This window comes from Perca fluviatilis, chromosome 23 (genome assembly GCF_010015445.1).
Source record: "Perca fluviatilis chromosome 23, GENO_Pfluv_1.0, whole genome shotgun sequence".
Taxonomy (NCBI): Eukaryota; Metazoa; Chordata; class Actinopteri; order Perciformes; family Percidae; genus Perca; species Perca fluviatilis.
In genome coordinates, this window is record NC_053134.1 from 24,925,994 (window position 1) to 24,947,564 (window position 21,571).

At 42.6% G+C, this 21,571-nt stretch overlaps 1 protein-coding gene across 3 annotated transcripts in view; it reads left to right on the forward strand.

Annotated features, from left to right (window-relative positions):
* scube1 (signal peptide, CUB domain, EGF-like 1) overlaps positions 1-21,571 on the forward strand; it is a 122,219-nt gene that overhangs the window by 56,047 nt on the left and 44,601 nt on the right. For all 3 annotated transcript variants that reach the window (XM_039792167.1, XM_039792168.1, XM_039792169.1), the window contains 2 exons: positions 11,759-11,887; positions 16,110-16,226. In XM_039792167.1, coding sequence (XP_039648101.1) covers positions 11,759-11,887; positions 16,110-16,226 — 246 coding nt within the window. The remainder of the gene's footprint in view (positions 1-11,758; positions 11,888-16,109; positions 16,227-21,571) is intronic.

Here is a 21,571-nt window from a genome sequence, read left to right on the forward strand (position 1 = left end):
TTGAATACCAGGTAATACCGGAATGTGGGATCCTGGGAATTGTTGCTTTTGTGTCTGTGTGCACCTATACGTTGGCATTCATTCATATGAAAGTTGCTCAGTGGCGCATGAATTCTGGCAAAACAAGTTCTTTCCCGAGACTATTGTGCAGAGCCACCGTCGCTGCGTCTGGCGCTTAGAGCCGCCCAAGATGATTGTGATTGTTTTCATCGCCTATCCTAGAGTGTATGTGTGGTGAAGCCAGACCTTACTCCACAGCACTGTGGAGATAGGTCTGGCTATGTGAGACCACTACTGCACAGATTCTGGCTCCAAATGACATCTAAGGTGGCAGAAGCGCCCATGTCCAAGATATTTTGGCTTCATTTTTGTACAGTGGGACCGTGCTATCCTCCTGCTAGCGTTAGCACCCAGGAGGCTGAAACAGGGCAAGTTTTAAACGTGCTTTTAGCCTCTTAACATGTTCGAAATGTCATTAATGTCATTAAGTGCCTACCCGTGTGAAGTGATTCCTTCCGAGTGAACACTCTATCTGACTGCAGTAGGTGTGAAAGAAATGCCCAAATGTTATGCTAATTCAGCTCTGTTTAGTTCCGGTGTTGAGACGGCAGTAAGACGAGTGCTTCGGGACTGTCAACAAACTACAACACCGAAAAGAGATACAAAAATATTTTTCAAAAATAGGCATATGCTCATTTTTTAAAAGTAAGTGCTGTAGTACAACTAGCAGGAGACAAGTTATAATTGAGGTAAGTTTGGAGACATTAATCATTAAGTTAGTAAATAAATATTTTTGTATCTCTTTTCGGTGTTGTACTTTGTAGACGCTCCCTAAGCACTAGTCTTGCCGTCTCAACACCGGAACTAAACAGAGCTGAATTAGCACAACTTTTATGCATTTCCTTCACACCTACTGCAGTCAGAGTCACTGTGTTCACTCGGAAGGAATCACTTCACACGGGTAGGCACTTGTAATGACATTTCGAACATGTTAAGAGGCTAAAAGCACGTTTAAAACTTGCCCTGTTTCAGCCTCCTGGGTGCTAACGCTAGCAGGACGATAACACGGTGTAGGCAGCACCGATTGTTTTCGTTTTTCTCGCTACTCTCAGCACTCCAAATTTACAAACAACTATGTGTTGAAATCGACCGGAATTCTCCTTTTAAGTGATACCGATACCAGTAGAGTACTTCATTTGATACCGGTTATTTTTTCTCCTTCATGCAAAACCCATCATGTGAATGGAAGCATTCAGTTGCTTAAAATTCCACCATTACTCCTACACATAGCTGCTGTGGTAGTGGGCCAACCACACATCACATTAAATCGAAGAACACTTGCGGTGATTGGCAAAACCATACAAATAGTAATTTATTACTATTATATATTTTTTTCAGATCAAGGTACAAAAAATATCAAATGCTGGTATTGTGATAGGAAAAGATTCGATAGTACTTATTTCTGGGTTATTTAGGTCGATGCCTTAAAGCCCCAATAATGGGACAGCAATTTGCAGTGCTGTTAAAGTGGTGGATTGAGTGCAGAAGATAGCCACGTTACAACTAAATGTCCATGAATCAAGCCAACAATATTTCTCTGTGGATATTTCTTTCCTGCCAATGCACACAGTAATAACTTCAGGTTAGCTCTAAAAAGATGATCTTCCACATAACAACTCGGTTGTAATGCTGGAAAAACAGAGGCTCAAATTATTCTTTTTCACCTCAAATGTAATGTAGGCTACTTTTAAGACAGATTATTGCTCTACTAATGTAAACAGAATATCAGACAATTAAAAAATAACGTCATTTTATAATTAATTATTGCAGTTCTCTCTTTTAAACTAACTTAATTTATTGCAAGACATCCTTGGAAAAAAGGTTAAATCCAGTTCAACTGGTTACGTCTTGTTCTTTAAAGTTGCTGCAAATAAAAGCAATGACTGTCAGGGCAGTTTGGTAGTGGTTGTTTGTGGTCCTGTAAATTAAGACCCCATTTCCGGTCACAAAGGGGATTTTGCGACTCTCTGTTATTGCTCTGGGCGTGTTCATTTTCTTTTTGGATTCACTGAAGCGGAGGGTAAACACAGTATTTTTCTTCCAGGTTTCACAACCATCTACTACCAAGCTTTAGTTGTGTTTGCTCTGGAAGAACAGGGCCTATTGCCTGGGTTCCCTCCAAATCTCACAATGCAAGACATAAAAAGCGGACAGTATTCTAGTGTTTCTTACAGTAATAATACGTTAAAATGAAAGCTATAATCATATATTCATGTTCAAATCCACATTCCTTGTACTGTGATAAAGTTAGAGTGAGATACAGAAAGAGAGAAACCGAATGAGGGAAAGAGATGTGTGTTTGAAGAAGAGATTGGTGCGGGTTATTAAAAAGCCACAGTCCTTATTTGAAGGACTTCAATGCAGCCGGTTGAAGAAAGGCTCTTATTGAAATTCATGGCTTAGCACCTATAGCAGTGTGGTTTGAGCAGACCAGTGAGAGAGACACACAGCAAGCGTCTGACAGATTTCAATTAAAACAGCATTTACAAGGGCATGGAAGGAAAAGTGGAGGGAGGGAGGGAGGGAGGGAGGGAGGGAGGGAGGGAGGTGGGTGAGAGACGGTTGACGAAGGGTTTTTGTTTCTGTCTGGTGAGCTTGCCACTTCAGTGCTCGTAAAGAATACTTTTGACACACTTCATCATTTATTTATGTCTGAAAATTTAGACCCTTGTGCTTTTTGTAACCAAATGTCCTTGGTTTGGTGCAGTTACCCAGGTTTTCAATATTAATGGAAACCTTACAGAGATAGTAGTAGGTAGTTATATCCATAGTCAATTACCTATAGCACTGTAAACCCAAATGGTCAAATTAATTGTTTGGAATAAGTTAGGGCTGCTCGATTATGGAAAGAAATATAATCACGATTATTTCGGTCAATATTGAAATCACGATAATTTAACACGATTACTCGTTGACTTCTGGAAAGATGTTGCAATTATTGAACTTAAAAAACTGTGGAAAAAGTTAAATCAACAGTTAAAAAATGCATACAACTGTGAAAATTTGCCTTAATTCTTTTCCTAACACAAGAAAAAATAGGAGTTTACTTGCAAAACGTAATGAGCTAAATAATTGTTTTTCTCGATTATTCTGTTTTTGTGATCATTGGGAGCCAAAATCATAATCACGTTTAAATTTTGATTAATTGCACAGCCCTAGAATCAGTACTGTTACCTTAACATTTGTAACAAGAAGTTAACAAGAAGTTGTACTTAAACTACGAGTGCCAGTAGCGTTTACTATCTTTTAGGTTTAATAAACTCTTATTTTTTTGATTAATATGATGTTTTTTTACGGATTAAGTAACCACTACTTAAAGTGATAATTTCGTAGTAACTTAAAGCTATAGTTTTAACATCATTATGTCCTATTTTGACAGAACAAACCAATATATATATACATATATACATACATGTATGTGTGTGTATATATACTGTATATACACACACAAGGAATAGATTTTTGAGTACTGCTTAGTATTTAGGTTTACAGTGTAGATGGCATTTGACATGTCCCCAGTTTTTAGGAAGAGGCAGGAGAACCGGCACAGAAGCCAAGCAATGTACTGCTGCAGCTAAGCTATTTCAGACACCTAAAAAAATCTATATTAGTTTAAGTGTACGCTATACTTAGAATATTTTCACCACTTCACCTTGCTGTAAGACATTCTTTTCCGACGGGGAACACATTTCCTGTACACAAAGCAGGGCCCATCACAACGCAGTGACGTAACAGCTCCTCTCTCAGCCAGTCCGCAGCAGTGTTCTCTTTCTAAAGGAAGCTGTAATAGCAGTATAAATTGTTCCTGCTTGATAGAGTGTTTGATGCTTTTTAAAAGCGTCATTTAAAATAGGCCTTTTAAAGTGGAGTTCTTTATGTGTGGCTTTGTGCCTACCATACAGTCACAGTACAAACACTTGTAATTCATGTGTGGGCACAGACAGGCATGCACATGGTCATTAGCTGGTGTACAAGCTAGGGATCGACCCATACTGGTTTTTCAAGGCCGATACCGACTATCAGTAGTTAATAAAACTGATAACCGATTTGGAGCCGATATGCATTTACAGTGAAAATGAAAATCTTTAGGTAAAAAAAAAAACTCCAACACAAAACTTTGTTTAAATGCTTTAAGGAATTATTTAATAAATGAGAAACTTTCAGCATACTACACAGTAGAAGATAGTCAGATGTCAGTGTTGTTGGGACAGGACATTAAAGGTGCAGTAGGTAACTCTTATAAAACTAACTTTCTGTCATATTTGCTGAAACTGACCCTATGTTCAGTAGAACTACATGAAGCAGGTCATTTAAAAAAAATCCAGCTCCTCTGGCACCACCTACAGCCTGTAGTGGGATTTGCAAAAATCCACAGCTCCCTGTTCAGATGCACCAATCAGGGCCGGGGGTGGGGGGGGGGGTGTCTAACTGCGTGTCAATCACTGCTCATGCACACACATTCATTCTCCCTTGTGGGGGGAGGGGCTTAGGAGACCGTTTTGGGCTTTAGCAGAAAGGGGAGAGGGACTGAGAAGTTGTCGATGTTCAAATTTTTGGGTAAGTCCTGGATCTTCACAGTCCTACCTACAGCACCTTTAAGTCAGACTCAGTGGTGATTGAAACCGAAGCAGAGGGACAGACACAGAGCTGTAGCCGAGCCAAAGTAGTGCACTTTTTAATTAATTAACTTTATCGGTTATCAGGCAAATAAAAGGCAGATACAGATACTCTGCAAACTGCCAAGAAACGGCCCCGATAATCGTCCTGGGCCGAAAAAATTTGCGATGTCGGGCAGCAAGACGCTCCGCTTCTGAGCCGCTCCCGGTGTGGTATGGCGCAGCACAGACGCGCCCAGTGGAAAATCTGGGTGTCTCCCATTCAGAACATTCTCAGAAAATAAGTGACAGACTCTTACCATGTCTCAGTTCATGCACTTACACATAAGTACCATAGTTGTAGAAACATGACAGTGTCAACTCAATTAGGAAATATTTTTCACAAGTACTGTAACTAAAATCCACCATACCATAAGCAGTATAATTCAGCAAACCCTTAAAAGAAAACTTTACTGATTGTACACATCGTGTGTTTCCAGGTGGGGTGCTTGGTGTGAAAAACCATTGTATAAAGCCTTTAGTGTATCAAGAGGGAGCTGTGTGAAGTCTGTGAAGTGATGTCACTTGAGTCAGCATCAGTTAGGTCCAAAGTTTGATAATGAAAAGAAAATTGGGGATGTGGAGTTAGAAAGAATTGAGACCTCTGTAGCCCGCTCATCTCTGCTGAAGGCTACATTAGCACAACACACCCGACTCTCCGACTAAAATGCTGACAGTAAAGTTGCATTGTGGGTATTGGTGGCGCCAGGTTTTTGAAAAGGAATAAGATTGTGAGTAATCGAAAGACAGTATCTTTGTTTGTCTCAAAAATGATGAGTCTGACAGTGTTCCATGAGTGCAATGCTGCAGTAAATCAGTGGAGCACTTTTAACCAAATAGGAGCGGCTGCAATTTTGGGGTGACGTGTTAAATTGGCATGTAAGTTGGCAAGATCACAAATTATGTGCATATGCACACATAATATTATGCGGTATAGGCATAAAGTAGTGTATGTACACACTGTGCTTACACAAATCAATGCAGAGTCATACTCATACAGCCTGAGCAAGAAATGTTCAACTAATGCCGATATGATCATAGGTGTGCACAATGTATTACATGTATTGCAATGGCACGAAAGTACTGCAGCATTCAAATGTATATTCTCATTAAGGTTAGGAAACGTTTTTTGACCCAGTAGGTGTAACTGTTTTACTGGCAACGCTAACGGGAGTCTTAATAAATAAACAAGTTTCAAATTCTTTTGGTCCAGTCTGTTGAGCTTTTGCAAGACATTTAGTTGAGTCCGTTTTAAAGGCTAAAGACAACACAGTAATGTGCAGGCTTTCTTCTCAAATTGTGTTTTATTAATACCATGGGGCTTTATTTATATAGTTAGTATTTGTCTAGTTGGAAATTATTCCAACGTTAAACGTTGCAACTTATTTTCTTCACAGTTGATTGAAAGTGTGAAATGTCTCTTTGTCTCTCACCTCTCCCTGGTGAGGAGATCAGGCTGTGAGACTGGCGTTCAGCATCACCTCATTCCTCATCCGCCTCAGAGGAGACGGGGAGGAGGGCTCTAAATTATCCTAAACTGTCTCCATCTCTTTCTCCGTCTGCCTTTGTCTTCTACATTCCTCTCCTCCTTCAGTTTTTCTCTCTCTATCCGTCTCTGTCTTTAACTTCATTTTTTTGGGTCTCCCGTCATACTCTGCCAGCCAGACTTCTGGGGCTTTGGGGTGTAACGCTGCAAAAGTCGAAGTTGTAATAACACGGCTGTGATATGCTTGGACCTCATCAGGAGTCAGGAGAGAGAAATGTGTGGAGAGGTGGATAACAAAAGGCAGGGAAAGTGAAAGAGAGAGACAGACGGACAGGGGATAATAAAAGAGACAGAGGAGAGACCGTGTCCTCGGGGCTGTTATGGGCCGTGAAGACGTGTCTCTGTGTTTTATCTGGACCTGCTGGGGCTCCCAGTGAGGAGCTTCAGTAGTTGTGAACCTGCTGACCTCCAGTCTAAATTTTTTTTTTTTTTTTAAATACTTTTTCATTCCGACTCCAGTTCCAAAACATACCATATTTTTTTCCATTCATTTTAGGAAGCTAATTTCCTTATTTCTTTTCATTTTCTAATGACTTGTATGATCAATCACATGTGTGGTTGCCCTTTTCGACTAGGTTGTAGGCGTGTTGCTGCATCTCCAGACCCCGATGAATTAAAATGTTCATGGACTACCAGGTCATGTAGTACTGTGCTGAGCAGTAATGTAAAGTGGCCAAAATGTGTTTGTACAAACCCACCGGTATGATCCTTTAATTTGTCGTTGGTGGAAATGTTAAATGCTCTGCAATATTGGTGTTTGGAAGTAAAAAAACATAAAAGCTTTTATAAAATGGGTAGGGTGAATTAGTAGTGTATGTTACAGAGAGCAGGGAACATGTTTTTAACTATATAAAAAAAATCTCTCACGTATTCCTTTCAATTTTGCGATTTAGTGAACAGAACCAGCGTTTTCTTTCACAAAAAAAGTCCCTCAGGATATGTTCAAGTTGTAAAGGAGTCTTTCAGAAATGATTTATAATAATGAATTGACTCGCAGGAAGTTTTTGTGCAGTGCGTCACTTGTGAGTCACTTTAATATTAGCTTCAGTTGTATAGTGACTATGTGGTCTCTGCCTGTCTCTCTCTGTGTATCAGCAGCTCAACGCTGACGTTGAGCTAAACAGAGCTCGACATCAGATCTGGCTCGATATGTATCCAGGAACCCATGTGGGTTATTCGGGTCTGACAAGTGAATGTGTCAGTGAGCCGCCGGCTTTCCCTCTCACCCTCCCTGCCCCGTCACGTCGGGCACGTTGAGAGGCCACAGTTCCTATTTGTTGTTTTAGGCTCGATTGTGCTGAGTCCCAGGCCTGTGTCCACCTTCTCCCTCTGCTTCAGTTTATTTGACTTCTCCTAGGTTTAAATTGATTGTAGATACTCTGCTTTCTTATGAGTTTAGTTTTGAAAAAGGGTCAATGCATGCTTTGGCAAACTGTTTAAAGTTTTTTTTTTTTTACCTCCAGGCTTCACTGCCCTGCTAGTTTTCTGGGTTGTTACAGGGTCCAAATTTGGCTGTGCATTAATACCTGCCTAAACTGAACGTTAACTGAAATATATTGTCTGAATTATATAATGTTGAACAGGGGGACAGATTTTGTTTGATCTTTTGTTAATCATGTAAATGCACACTTTCCTTTGGCTCCTTCTATTTGGGACTTTGATGGAATGGTCCTTTTGGGAGTGGACAGCTAGAATGGCAGTGTTTAAGAAAGGACTTGTTGTTTGTGAAGGGGACTCTCTAGAAGGAATAGCACCCTAATGAGGTACTTGAAGCACTCCTGGGCCCCATGAAGGGACATTATTCACCATGGTGACCAGGGAAGGGGTGTGTCTAGACGAAGTTCAGTGAGTGCTAGATTAGGATTGGGATTTACAATTAGTTCTTTGAATTTGAAAAACTGGCTACTTATGACAACTTAAATCTTCCACATGGTGCTTGGATGTTTGGAGAGCATCCTCAATACAGCTAGGCTTTATCTAGAAAGCATTCAGAAAGCACATAAGGCTACACAGTCCCCTAATGTGTTATTTTAATATGAGAAAATATTTAGAAGATTAACATTTCCATTTGGGTTCTAATCTGCAGCAAAATAAAACATAGTGATGGACTGTCGTGAATTTTAGAATAACCTAAAGTCTGGGAATAATGGGGCTTTGTAAAAGATAAATTGTGCAAACTTTGCAGACAGCCTGAGTCGTGGCTCAGTTCATTGGTCAGCAACATTTTCACACAGACACATTGTATACTCAATGCAATGGGATAACAGCAGTCCTGTAATGCAACGATGGGTCACTGGAAGCTTGTAGTTCTTGTTGTCTCCATGTGGTATCTCTGTAGATGCTGTAGTTACTGATGATGATGATGGACCGGCAAGTAAAAATGCATATTGCTTTTTTTTAAATCGCCATGGTGACAGTAATAATTCCTTTCTTTGCCCACAGCCCAACCTTGTACCAAATGTCATTGAAATCTATTAAGTAGTTTCTGTTCCATTTAAAAGTGGTCCATTATGCATTGATATGTGTGTTTTGTAACTGAATTTAAAGTTTGGCTATCATTGGATATCTTGTTTATTTTGGTCACAAGACCAGGCTCCAATACCAAATCACACAAGTGAACCTGAAACTTCTAACTTCTAAATCTCCCAGCTACCTAAACTACAGCTCTCGTACTGTAGCTCTTGCACTAACTTAACCATCAGCGCTGGAGCTACAAACCACCAAAGAATGATGTTGAGAAATGAGCTGCAGCCAGCACAACATTAAAAATGGAGTCTTAGGCTAATATGATCTCTTTTTGTATTTCACATCTACTGTATGTCAGTGTTTCACCTCACATCTTGAGTAGAGCAAGGCTCTCCTGTCACACTAGTGAACCTCGAGAAACTTTGGCAAAGAACAGAAGACAAAACGATGATGTCTTGGTAACAGGGGCGTCCTTTTAAGGGAGTTCATTTTGTTGTGGTGGAGGTCTATTTTATCTGTCCTTGAGCAGACGGATTCCTCCTGTCCTGTTTCTGGCCTGATACTCCCATTTCACAATAATAAAGACTACTCTGAAAAGTCTCAAAGAAGTGCGTTGACGAAGCTCGGTCACAGGATTTGATTGGTATGAGGAGCAAAGTTGTTCCCACAAGGTTGTCAGTTGACATCATGGAGCAGTGTATCAATCAAACAATGTGAGTGTTAAGGAGGCTACTAACCCTATGGGCCCGATGATCTCCTACACCACATCGGTACCTTTTATATCATATTCAGTATCTCCAGATCAGTGGAGTGTACAGACGTGCAGCATTTCAACAAGGTCCCTCTTGCAATCCTAGGCCTCCCGGAGCTTTGTAATCCAACTGGAACTGCAGTGTTTTTTCAGAGCATTTGTACAATAAATTCACAATGATGAAATCATATATCATATTAAGCAAAATAAGATATCTTCAGCTTCCCCGTTCCAAAGAGTGTCAATGTAATAAATAATGTGTAGATTCTCCTTTGCCCATTAGGATAGTATAGTAAGACAGGTGCCCAGGGCGCATTTAGCATAGATGAATAGTTTTTATTCTTCTTTATTCTTATCTGTTCTCTATGTGATTATAATACATTTCTGTAAGATTCAATTTCCATTTTAGTTTTTGTCTTTTGTCTTTATCATCAAATAACAATGTATACATTCATGTGACATACATATTCCTGCAGCATACATATCCTGACAGGATATATCTATAACTTGATTGTGCATTACAATGGAAGTACATTGCCAGGATAAAGCCTGACATATCGGGCCTGGCTCACGCGCCGGATGTCAGGCTTTGCCCCTCCACTTCTGCTATCTGTGTGTTACCGTACTCAAAACACCAACCTTCGAGCTACAAAGCTACACGCTGAAAATGGCAAGGTTTGATGGAAATTTGGATCGAGCAATGAGGCAGGCCTGCTTGGTTGTTTTGGTGAATGATTGTATAGATTTACGAAGAGGAATATGTGTACGGCATTTACTATCTAACAGGTACGTGCTAGCATGTTTGCCCAACGGTTATAGAAAAAGCTTATTATGCTGGGCAAGATAAAGACACGGATGAAACAATTGCTGCTGACCAGTTTTCCACCGTAGACGGATCACCAGAAACATTCGCTGGCAACAACAGATGGAGAACCATCCTGCAAATGCCAACGTTTCGAGACCGATTGTTGGGGATTTCTATGGACAAAGCAAGACCTTTCTCCTGAAGTAAGGTCTAGCAATGCAAGACTACATGGTTGAGGTTATTCAAGCATTATTTCACAAGGAAACCAGGCGACCCAAATATTGAATGAAATGGCTTAGGCCCCAGAGGGTTAAATAAAAGGTCCTTTTTAAAAGAAAACCTCATGTCTAAAACTTTGTTCAGCTTGGAGTGTAATGAAGCTGTAAACAGAAACCATCTTTTGCGAGCTAAGGCATTTGATTGTGCCATGACGGGCAGACATCTGCACACTCCTAAACTAACTTTTCCAGTTCTTCCCAGAGCTCGTGATATCTTTGGCTGCCTTCTCCTTCCCTACTTGCCTCTCTGGAGAGCATTGGCCGTCCGCCTCCTTGCTTCCTCCCCTAGCTGATGAAGATTTAAACACTGGCCTATTTCAGATATTATAGCCACAGTGTGCTCTACAAATCACCAGGATGGGAGACCACATCAAACGGGCTCGGGTGAAGGAACGGAGGCATGGAGGGATCAGACGAGTGGGAGGAGGCACGGCTGTGTCAGTGCTGACAAGAAGAAGCCTCTGATGACTGACAGCTGAAAACATGGGCTAATCAGAGTCATCCATTGAGACGCAGGGCTTAATTGGTGCTGATGAAGAAGAGGAAATGTGTCTGGATTTGGATTGTCACTGTTTTTGCAGTTAGGAAAGAAATGGTTAGCTGACCGTTGGCTGTCCAGCCGGAGTATCGTGCTCGCTGTCACAGACAACACAGAAACTCAGCTCAACTCATCCTCTCTACTCCACCATAAAAAAAGAGTTGTTGTTTTTTCTTGTGGTAGCATAAAGGGACTGCAACTTGCATTTTGTTGTACAACCCTGTACTGTACACTGACATGAAATGAACCTTGAAAGTTGTAGCAGTAAAATAATGCTTTAGGGAATTATTGTGTTCACACCAACAGGTGTATTTCAGTTTGTTGTGTGCCTGTGGTTCTAGCTATATCCAACTTGCCGAAACAGACAACATCAACAATGTCGTTTGGCCACTGTCAATCAAAACCACACCCACACAACAGTCCTGATGAAGCATTTATTTTTGAGTATTAAATTCTCAACGAATCATAACTAAAGATGCTTTTTTTTTTCATGTCTCCTGTTGCTTATTTAGTCATGACTATTCAATTTTATTGAGTAAATCTTGTTGTGAACCCAAGTGTGCCAGTGAAAATGATGACTTGTTGGCTGAGTTCACTTCTGTACAATCAGAGAAAAGTTCCATAGCTCTCTGTTCCTGTGTCTCTGTCCCCCTTCACAGATGGGATGAACTGCATGAACAAGGACCACGGCTGTGCCCACATCTGCAGAGAAGCTCCGGGCAAAGGCGGGGTGTCGTGCGAGTGCCGTCCTGGCTTTGAGCTGGCCAAAGACCATAAAGACTGTACATGTACGTATCACACCTAACTTCAGTGCTAACCCCAACAAACTGCGCCAACCTGCCCCACGAACCATAACAAACAGTGTTCCAGCCAATAACTGACAAGAAGGAGCTGGTTGAGTCATGAATACGCATTGTGGAAGTAGCCTACGTGCTAACGCTACTGCAGTGATGGCTCAAGAGAGGAGGAGAGGAGGAGATGTTTTTTACAGTGTGTTCAGGGGACAGGCAGCTAGTAGATAGTGAGGAGATGTTTTTTTACAGTGTGTTCAGGGGACAGGCAGCTAGCGGATAGTGAGGAGATGTTTTTTACAGTGTGTTCAGGGGACAGGCAGCTAGTAGATAGTGAGGAGATGTTTTTTTACAGTGTGTTCAGGGGACAGGCAGCTAGCGGATAGTGAGGAGATGTTTTTTTACAGTGTGTTGAGGAGACAGGCAGCTAGTAGATAGTGAGGAGATGTTTTTTACAGTGTGTTGAGGGGACAGGCAGCTAGTAGATAGTGAGGAGATGTTTTTTACAGTGTGTTGAGGGGACAGGCAGCTAGCAGATAGTGAGGAGATGTTTTTTACAGTGTGTTCAGGGGACAGGCAGCTAGCAGATAGTGAGGAGATGTTTTCTACAGTGTGTTCAGGGGACAGGCAGCTAGCAGATAGTGAGAAGATGTTTTTTACAGTGTGTTCAGGGGACAGGCAGCTAGCAGATAGTGAGGAGATGTTTTTTACAGTGTGTTCAGGGGACAGGCAGCTAGTAGATAGTGAGGAGATGTTTTTTACAGTGTGTTCAGGGGACAGGCAGCTAGTAGATAGTGAGGAGATGTTTTTTACAGTGTGTTCAGGGGACAGGCAGCTAGCAGATAGTGAGGAGATGTTTGCTGTATGTGACAAAAAATGTTGTAGCCTAAAAAACGCGTCACATCACTTAGAGCACCTTTAACCGTCACAACTAAATGCCTAACCTTAACCCTTACCCTCACCCTAACCATAACCTAATTCTATCCCTAATCCTAAAACCAAGTCTTAACCCTCAAACAGCCCTTTAAACCAGCATTTTGGCCCCACAAAGCTGTCGGGACCCCACAAGTATACTGGACTCCTGGTTTTTGGACTCCACAAATATAGTTAAACAAGAGCACACAAACACACACACACACCAGAAAGTGACTTTTAGGTCAAGCTTTAGTCGCCGATTCATGTGTCGGTTTGGTTCACATTTTTTCATATTAAATGAGCAGCTCAGGCGCTGGATGTCTTTATATCTTACATGTAGTCATATGCACTTTAGCGGAACGCTTTCCGTCATCTGTTAATCTTCTGCCTTGTCACTTCATTTTACAAGTCACATGGCAGCAAGGTATTAACACTTTGTTTCCTAGACTTGATTTTATAGAGGTTACGTACTGGTGTGATGAAGGATCTAAACTGTTCCTGTAATAAACATCTGTAATAGCAATGATGGACAAGTTCCAGTAGGCCTTCAGCGGTAAAATATGAGGGTGGACATTTAATACCAAAATCAGTTAAGCGTTTCAGGCAAAGCTGAAGGTGCTGACGGATTCAGTGGACTCCCCCCTCGCCACTCCATCCCTTTTTCTCACTCTTCACGCATAGTGCCTGCAGCCATGGAATTTAGGGCTGCTGTTTTTGAGGGGGGAAAATAAGCTTTTAGTTACACTTTGTTTGGCAACACATCTTGTTCTCCACTCAGACGGTGAGAGTGTGAAGATTGTGAAAGCCTCTGAAAGGCTCTGATGCGTCCCCCGCTGTGGTAATATTTCATTAGTGGCGAGGGACCCAGTGCTGTGTCGGCCTGTTGAATATGGCGGCACAGGACGGTAGTAAACAAGTGATGAAAGAAATGCTAGTTATGTCTACACACACACACACACACACACACACACACACACTAGAGGATGGATACCCGAACCCGGCCCGTCTAGCCCGACGGGCCGGGTTCGGACAGATATTTAGAAATGATGTCCGGGTTCGGGTCGGGCTCAGTCACATCAGCGCAATAAGGCATTGAACATTTTAAATGAGGAACGCGGGCCGGGCTCGGACAGAAAAATGTGGCCCGATCTGCACTCTAACACACACACACACACACACACACACACACACACACACACACACACACACACACACACACACACACACACACACACACACACACACACACACACGTGCCCTTCCTTCTCCTTTCATATCCTCTCTGCCCCTCTGTCCATGTTCACCTCTCTCCTCCATTTTCTCCCTTGTTCTGTCTCCCCATATCTTCTACCTCCTTCACTCCTTAGCTCATCCTTTCTCCTTTTTTCTCTCATCTCTACACTCCTCTCTTCTCTTCTTTCTTCTCCTTAAAGTTACCATAAGGTCTAACAGTGGTCCATGTTCGGGAACTGCACATTTTAGCAAAAGCTTCTGAAAAAGTGTCTGCACTTACTTTCCCTTTTCACCTCAAGAACTGTGAAGATAAGGGAAGTTAGGAGGTTCAAATTTTGGACGAATCACAAACCTCTCTCCTAGTTAGTGTTTGACAAATCAATTCTGTTTTTTATGGCAAGCTCCATCTCAAGAGTTTGTGGCCCATTACAAAGTACTACTTAGCTGGCTGTTTCAGGGCCAAGTTGAAGTTGAGTTCTCTAAAAAGCTCCAGGAGAGGTCCCGCAGCGGTGAAATCTCCTCGTTATAATCTCGTCTATCCCACGTTTTCCATCTCCTACCTTCTCTTTATCTCTCATCCACGAGTGCATTATCTCTCTCAATCTTCCACATCTTTTCTCATCCCTTGTGTTCACATTCTTTCAATTTGTTTTTCTTTCTCAAGAAATGATTTAGAATAAGAAACCTTTTGTCTTTCCCTGTACCTTCTCCTCTTTAGGCCCCTCTTGACCTAAAGTTTTCCAGGAAGTCAGGAATTTTTTTGAGAACCGATTTTCAAACACAGGTACCTAGTCTGAGTTTATGTGGGACGACGGTCCCCCAACCTTACCAAAGTAATCATTTGAACCCAAACCAGGATCTTAAACCTAACAAAACCTTAGCCATACTTAGCATTTTTTTCTCCTTACCTGTAACAGGGTTTCCGCGGGGTCTTAAAAAGTCTAAAAGTTCAAAATCAAAATGTGAGGCCTTAAATTATTTAAAACAGGTTTTCATTTCCAGGGAATAGTGAGTGAGTGAATGAGGGAACGGTTTCCAACACAGCTAATGAGTATGCTTCCTTCTGTGCGCTAACACGTTTGACGGGTGTAGTAGAAAGAAAATAGTTCCTACATGAAACTGGTCACAACCAGGTCTGTGGACTTTTTTGGAGTAACCGGGTCATGGTTTCTGGAAAGAAAAATTGCTGTTGAGTTTTTCAATTATTTATTTTTTAGACGCCACACGCCATCTACTGTAGTAGATAGTACCCTTATATCTAAGAGAAGGCAGACATCTCTAGGGTCCATATCTCCAACACTGGGCAACTCACACCAAAACTAGCCAGATTGATAAATAGCACTAGAGGTAAGAGGAAAAATATGTATTTTAAATTTTGGGGTGAACTGCCCCTTTAATCCTAGAAAAAGAACACAAACCTGTCCCATTGACTAAAAATGAAAGATGTATTGTAATGTTACAAACAGTAGAATCTTCACTTTATATAGAATATGATAGGGATTTCCACAGAATTTTAGATAAACACCGTGAACACATTTCTTCATCTTCTCCCATCTTTCTGCTTCCTTCTCCCTCTTTTGTTACCCCTCTCCCCAACTAAATCCCCCCCTACTATTTCTCTCTATCTCATTCTCCTTCTCTCCCTCTTTTTCTTGCTGATTCCTCTTGCTCTGTATTCTACTTTTTTCTTCTCTTTCTGCTACTCCTGTGTTTTCTTTCCCTCTCGATTTGTCACTCTCACCTTTTCTCTCTTTATCCCTCTTTCTATCATTCATCATACTCTCATTCTCCTTCTCTTTCGGTCTCACTCTTCATCCGTCAGGCCATATATATCCATCCACACATCATTTTGCATCTTTAATTCTGTACATTAGAAATATCCCTCTGGGTCTTCCTGTATTGTTCCCGTATAAGCTAAATAAAGAATTAGTGGACATATAAAATGTCATGAGCCTTGTACTGTATATCACATGTGGGTGTGTGTGTGTGTGTGTGTGTGTGTGTGTGTGTGTGTGTGTGTGTGTGTGTGTGTGTGTGTGTGTGTGTGTGTGTGTGTGTGTGTTGTCCTCAGTGACATGCAACTATGGAAACGGCGGTTGCCAGCACACATGTGATGACACAGACACAGGGCCGGTGTGTGGCTGCCACCAGAAGTACGCCCTGCACACAGACAGCAAGACCTGCATCGGTGAGTGACAACCAAGACGACTTCCCTGATCTCGCACACACACACACACACACACACACACACACACACACACACACACACACACACACACACACACACACACACACACACACACAGATGCCCCCGCAGCTGTTTGACTGTAACATCTGTACAGTGTCAGTGCAGCACAGCTGATTAAAGAAGAAAAGTAAAAAACAGAAACAGAATGAGGAAGTGTGTTGGGGGGTTTGGGGGCTGGAGGTGGTGAGTTAGCAGATAGATAATCTCCGAGCTCCCCAACATTTCTTCTCCCCTTCCTTTGTTAAAAAAAAATAGCCCTTTAACAGGTTCATCTACCCTGATTTATCAACAGAACAATCCACAATCGCAGCAATGACATAACATTTCTCATAAGTGACTTGTTGAATTCCAGGCAACTATCAGACTACTTCTCGAGTTTCATACTTTTCTCCATATCTTATGATGTGTTCATACCAAACACAAAGCAGCTTTTCATACGGTGCGATTACATGCAAAGACATTGTAAGGACACAAATAGATGCAAATTTGTTGGTGCTGCTGTGTCGCGAAAGCCTATCAGCGGTGAGATTCTCCTGCATAGCCCTGATCGATCCAAACTTCATTCAGAAAACAAGCATTTTAAAAGTTGTTTGCAGACAGACCTGACAAAGCATGATTTCCGACTTTTTACAAATCGGAATCGTGATGTAGTTATTTCAGCCTGGTTTTGATCTGTTTGTTGAAAATAAATCACGTGCGTTGGAAGCGGCAGTCATCTAGACGGGATTCCAGAAGAATGCGGTGAAATTCAAAAAGCTGTCTGCACCTCCGGATGATGCTGTGGACCCAGACGCGACGTTGTTTGGTTGTCGACCGAATCTGGGACTTCCACAATAGGTACAAGCAGCAATAGTGGTAAGTTCGGTAGTTCAGTGCTTGATGACGGTAAGAAACGTTGGTATCTACAGCGACGCGTCTTATGCAAGTAAAACAAATAAATACAAATGATTCAATATGACGCTGCTGTCAAACACGCACAAGTAACGCCAGGCGAAAATCTGCTTTGCGTTTGGTGTGAACACAGCATTACAGTGCATGCCCACTGTACGTGACCAATTTGTTTAAACTCTCATCCGCCCTGACCCGCTGGTCGCTTGTGGGCGTCGGTGGAAATGACAAACTCGACTAATCACGTTTCAACTACAGCATAGGTCTCGTTAGCTCATCTCTGCTGCTTGTTTACCCACCGGATTCACCAACAACAGCTGCCACATTTCCTCCAGGCAGCATTTCTAAGAAAGACATCATCTCCCACGCTGCGTGTCAAAACTCAGTTGAGTCAGTAATCCCAGCCAGCAACCAGCAGGCAGCTCCGTACATGTGACTGTCAACAGAATCATGCCTCCACATCCTGGCTCTCACATACAGGATATTTTCATCTGACTATTTTTCCAGTCAGTACGAGAAGAATGCGGCGTTCCAGGTACAGTAAGTGGAGTTTTCTCCACTCCCTGATATACTTGTAAGAAATAGTTTCTTCGCTCTTAGCCAGTCTACTGCAGCTTATTCAATTCAATTGTATTTATAGTATGAAGTAGCAGGGCATAGCAGGGTGTAGCAGGGCGTAGCAGGGCGCCTAACAGGACCACGGCGACAGCTGCAACCATGATTTAGGTGCCACCCTAATCCAGGGAAAACTGCGGGGCAAGAAAACACAAGGACTCTGGGGAACAAGCTCCCCAGAGCTAGGTTAGTAACAAGCATTTGCCCACAGATGAAAAGAGAGAGGAGAGAGGAGCTCAGTGTGTCAAAGGAAGAAAGTCCCCCCCGCAGTCTAAAACTATAACAGCATAGCTAAGAGCTGCAGAGGAGCAGAGATAGGGAGGGGGCGCGCCGTGACTGTGGCTACACACCCTCCCCCGCCGGTCTAGGTGAACGCTGCAACTCCTCAATCCTTAAATATAAGTCACACTGGTTGTAGTTTGAGTATTTTGGCCTCAAGGTCCTGTAATCTATGGAGCATTAAGGTATGGATCATTTGTGCGCACTAATTTGTACCATCGCATTAATTCTTCCCATCCATATGATTTTTATATGAATATATTTTATATCATGTTAATTAAATGAAATTATTAAAATATGTATTAAATAACTGTCCAAAACTGTACAATAAAGTATTTCAGAGCTTGACTTCACCACACAACAGACTGTATGGGTTATATACAAGAACGTTTGCAGTGATTGGCTGCGAGCAAAACCGTAGAAATAGTGATCTCTTTCCTAGATCTGGGTACAAAAGTATCGAATGCAGGTATCGTTTGACTGGAGATGTTTCGATACTACCCGGTACTAGGTTATTTCGGTACCTTAAAGGTATCGAGGACCGATACCCAGCCATGCTGAATGCGATGATTGATATAATTTAGCAGACATGTTGGTTTCATGTGTCCCCGCCCCTGGACCCTCTTCCTTATACAATTTTGATGCTACATTGAACATTGCTTCAGAACTTTGTTTTCTTTAGCTGGCCAGCTTTGACTGATAGCTGCTCAAATGTTCCTGTGTAATGCAGTACAAAATAAACAAAGTGGTCAGGTCATGCACAATCTATTTGAGCTTGGGTTGAATACATTTTAATGTTGATCTTGGAATCCGGTATGTAGATGTATTTAACATTTTGGCTCTTGAACACAATGGTGTGTTTTCTGTTCTTTCACTTTGTGTTGGAATTATTAATTTGAAGGTATGAATTAATGAACTGCAATAGTTAATGCCAACACATCTGTTAACACATGACACATGGCTTGTCTAAAACGCTAGTGCAACAATATAACATTTAAGGTCATTTTTAAGACGCGGGCCAACACTGTAACACTCTGCGTAGGCATACATAAAGGAGTTCCTTTGAACTCTGAGGTAACAGCTCTTTTTCAGTTGTGTTCATTTGGATAAAAAAAAGGAAGGTCTCTGTCCTTCTCTAAAAGAACTGCCATGGTGTGGTTTGTCAGGAGTCAGCACACAATCCAAATCAATTTTAGAAAACCAGCAGTTCATCACACTCGGAAGGTTTAGCGTGACAAAATGAACCGAGACCAAACCACAGTCTGGACTAAAGTCTTATTTGGCCGTATTCGCAATTATTACACCAGAAAAAGGTGCTGGGAGTCCGTGTGACTTTTGTTTACAAGTTGTGGTTCATTTGTAATTGGGCAGCGTAGACCTTAATGAACCCAATAAAAATAATCAAGTAAACTTTCCCATGTGGTTTGAACTAAAGAAAACAAAGTGTTAAGTGTGTTTAACACACTGTTACATGTAAAACGGGGAGATTATAACCACCTGCACGACTACAAGACCCATCAAGTTTTCACAGTCCTGACTGAGAAACACCTCAGAATGATGTTGCTGATTAACACACATGGACACACAATTCTGATGTCATTATTACGTGCTGCCCTTCCTGCTGTGTCCGTACACTGGAAACACCTCTCTCTCTCTCTCTCTCTCTCTCTCTCTCTCTCTCTCTGTCTGTCTTCCTTCCTCTGTCCCTCTCTCTGTCGCTCACCCTCACCACTCACGCAGATTGACGTGCTGCTTTTCAGCAGCACTAGGTTTTGACTGCCAATAACCCCTTTTTCTTTCCAGCTGCATTGAAGAAGTGAAGCACACCGTCAAGCAAAGGCTGCGAAGAGGAAGCCGAACGAGAGAGAGAGAGAGTGGGAACCCTCCTCTCCCTCCTTTCCCAATGTCTTGTGTCTTTTCTCTCTCTGTCTGTCTCTCTTCATACTTTGACGAGAGAAAGGACCTCTGTGTCTCTGGTCTGGGTATCCCAACTGCTCTATGGACCTACCTTTAATCCCCCCCCCCCCCCATCCCTTTTACCCTGTCTATGTAGCGCTGTCCCTCTGCTCCTCCTTTCTCCTCCCTCCTCCTTCTCCTGCTGCTTTCTGGCGATAGTACCTGATTGCCTGTCTTGTCTGAGCATCCATGTCAAACCCACATCAGGTGGATTTAAAGGATTAATCCTCAGTGCGCAAGAGGAAAGAGTGACTCTGGGTGTGTGGGTGGGGGGTGTGGGTGGGGGGGATGGTTCAGGGGCCACGTGTTAGACTCTGTGGTTAAAAACGGACATCTCAATTGCAGCCTGATCTTAGTTAAAGCTCCCTCAAAAGCAAACCTAACATCCTCCACCTCTCTCTCTACCTCCTCATCCTCCGTCTCCTCACAAGTCCCAAACAAAAAAGGCAAGCGACTCGTCGAAAACCACAAACCTGCCAACGTAACGACCTCCATGCCTCATCCCCATCCATCAGCCCCTTTTCTCGCTCCATTCACCTTTTTAATAGAGAGGCAGGGACTTGCACCGCTCACCCTTCTTTCTCCTGCATGTGTCCACTCACATGGGCCACAATGTCCAACTGTCTGCCACTGACTCTTTCACTAAACAATCTGTCCGTCTGCCTGCCTGCCTGTCTGCTGCATGGTAGAGCCTGCACTGCATTTGTACGGTTTCCTTTTTTTTCTTCTTCTTTTTTTTTTCCTGTTTTAATTTTTTTTTTTCATTTTCCCTTTTTAAATTGAAGTACATTTTTTATTGTTGTTGTTTTTAGTGGCCCTGGTCCTTCTGTTTCCTTCCAGTGCATTGGTTTCTCATTCTCCCCCCCCCCCCCCCCACCCCCACCCCCTCCTCGTCCGGTTCAGGTCTGGCTCTCTAAAACACTCCCCTCTCTGTGGGCCTCCGACCACTGCTAGCCCCATAGACTCTTTAGGAGCGAGTGGCAGGGACTCCTCTCTTCCCACCCCTTCTCAACCTGTCTTACACATTTAGCCCTCACATACACACACACACTCGCATTTTTATCTCCCTCTCTGACAGATTTTTTCACACACTTAAGAAAGCAGACACTCAAAAGCACGCAGACTGGTATGCACAAGCTCTCGATTCAACAATCGCGCACACACACACATTCACACAGCCACATTTCACCCGTTAGCTGAGCACCAGAAAGCCTCCATTCATCGCTGAGCGTACTTCAGAGAGTCCTCCACTTTGTCCATCAAGCGCCTGAGAGGAGAGAGAGAAAACACTAGTGGGCCAGGGCCGGGGAATGGAAGGGACATTAATTACCCCCATATCCACCCCTCACCACCCACAGGACTGTGTATACATCAAAGCCCAGCCCTATAGCGGCAAGTGGCGTCCATTCCCAGAGAGATGCTCATTCAGGCCCTGATGACTCAGGCCCAATGAAAGGCCGCCTCTCTCCCCGCCATCGTTAAAACCCATACCTCACCCACACAGCAAAACATGCATGCCATCTTAACAGCGATTGCATCCACTTCTA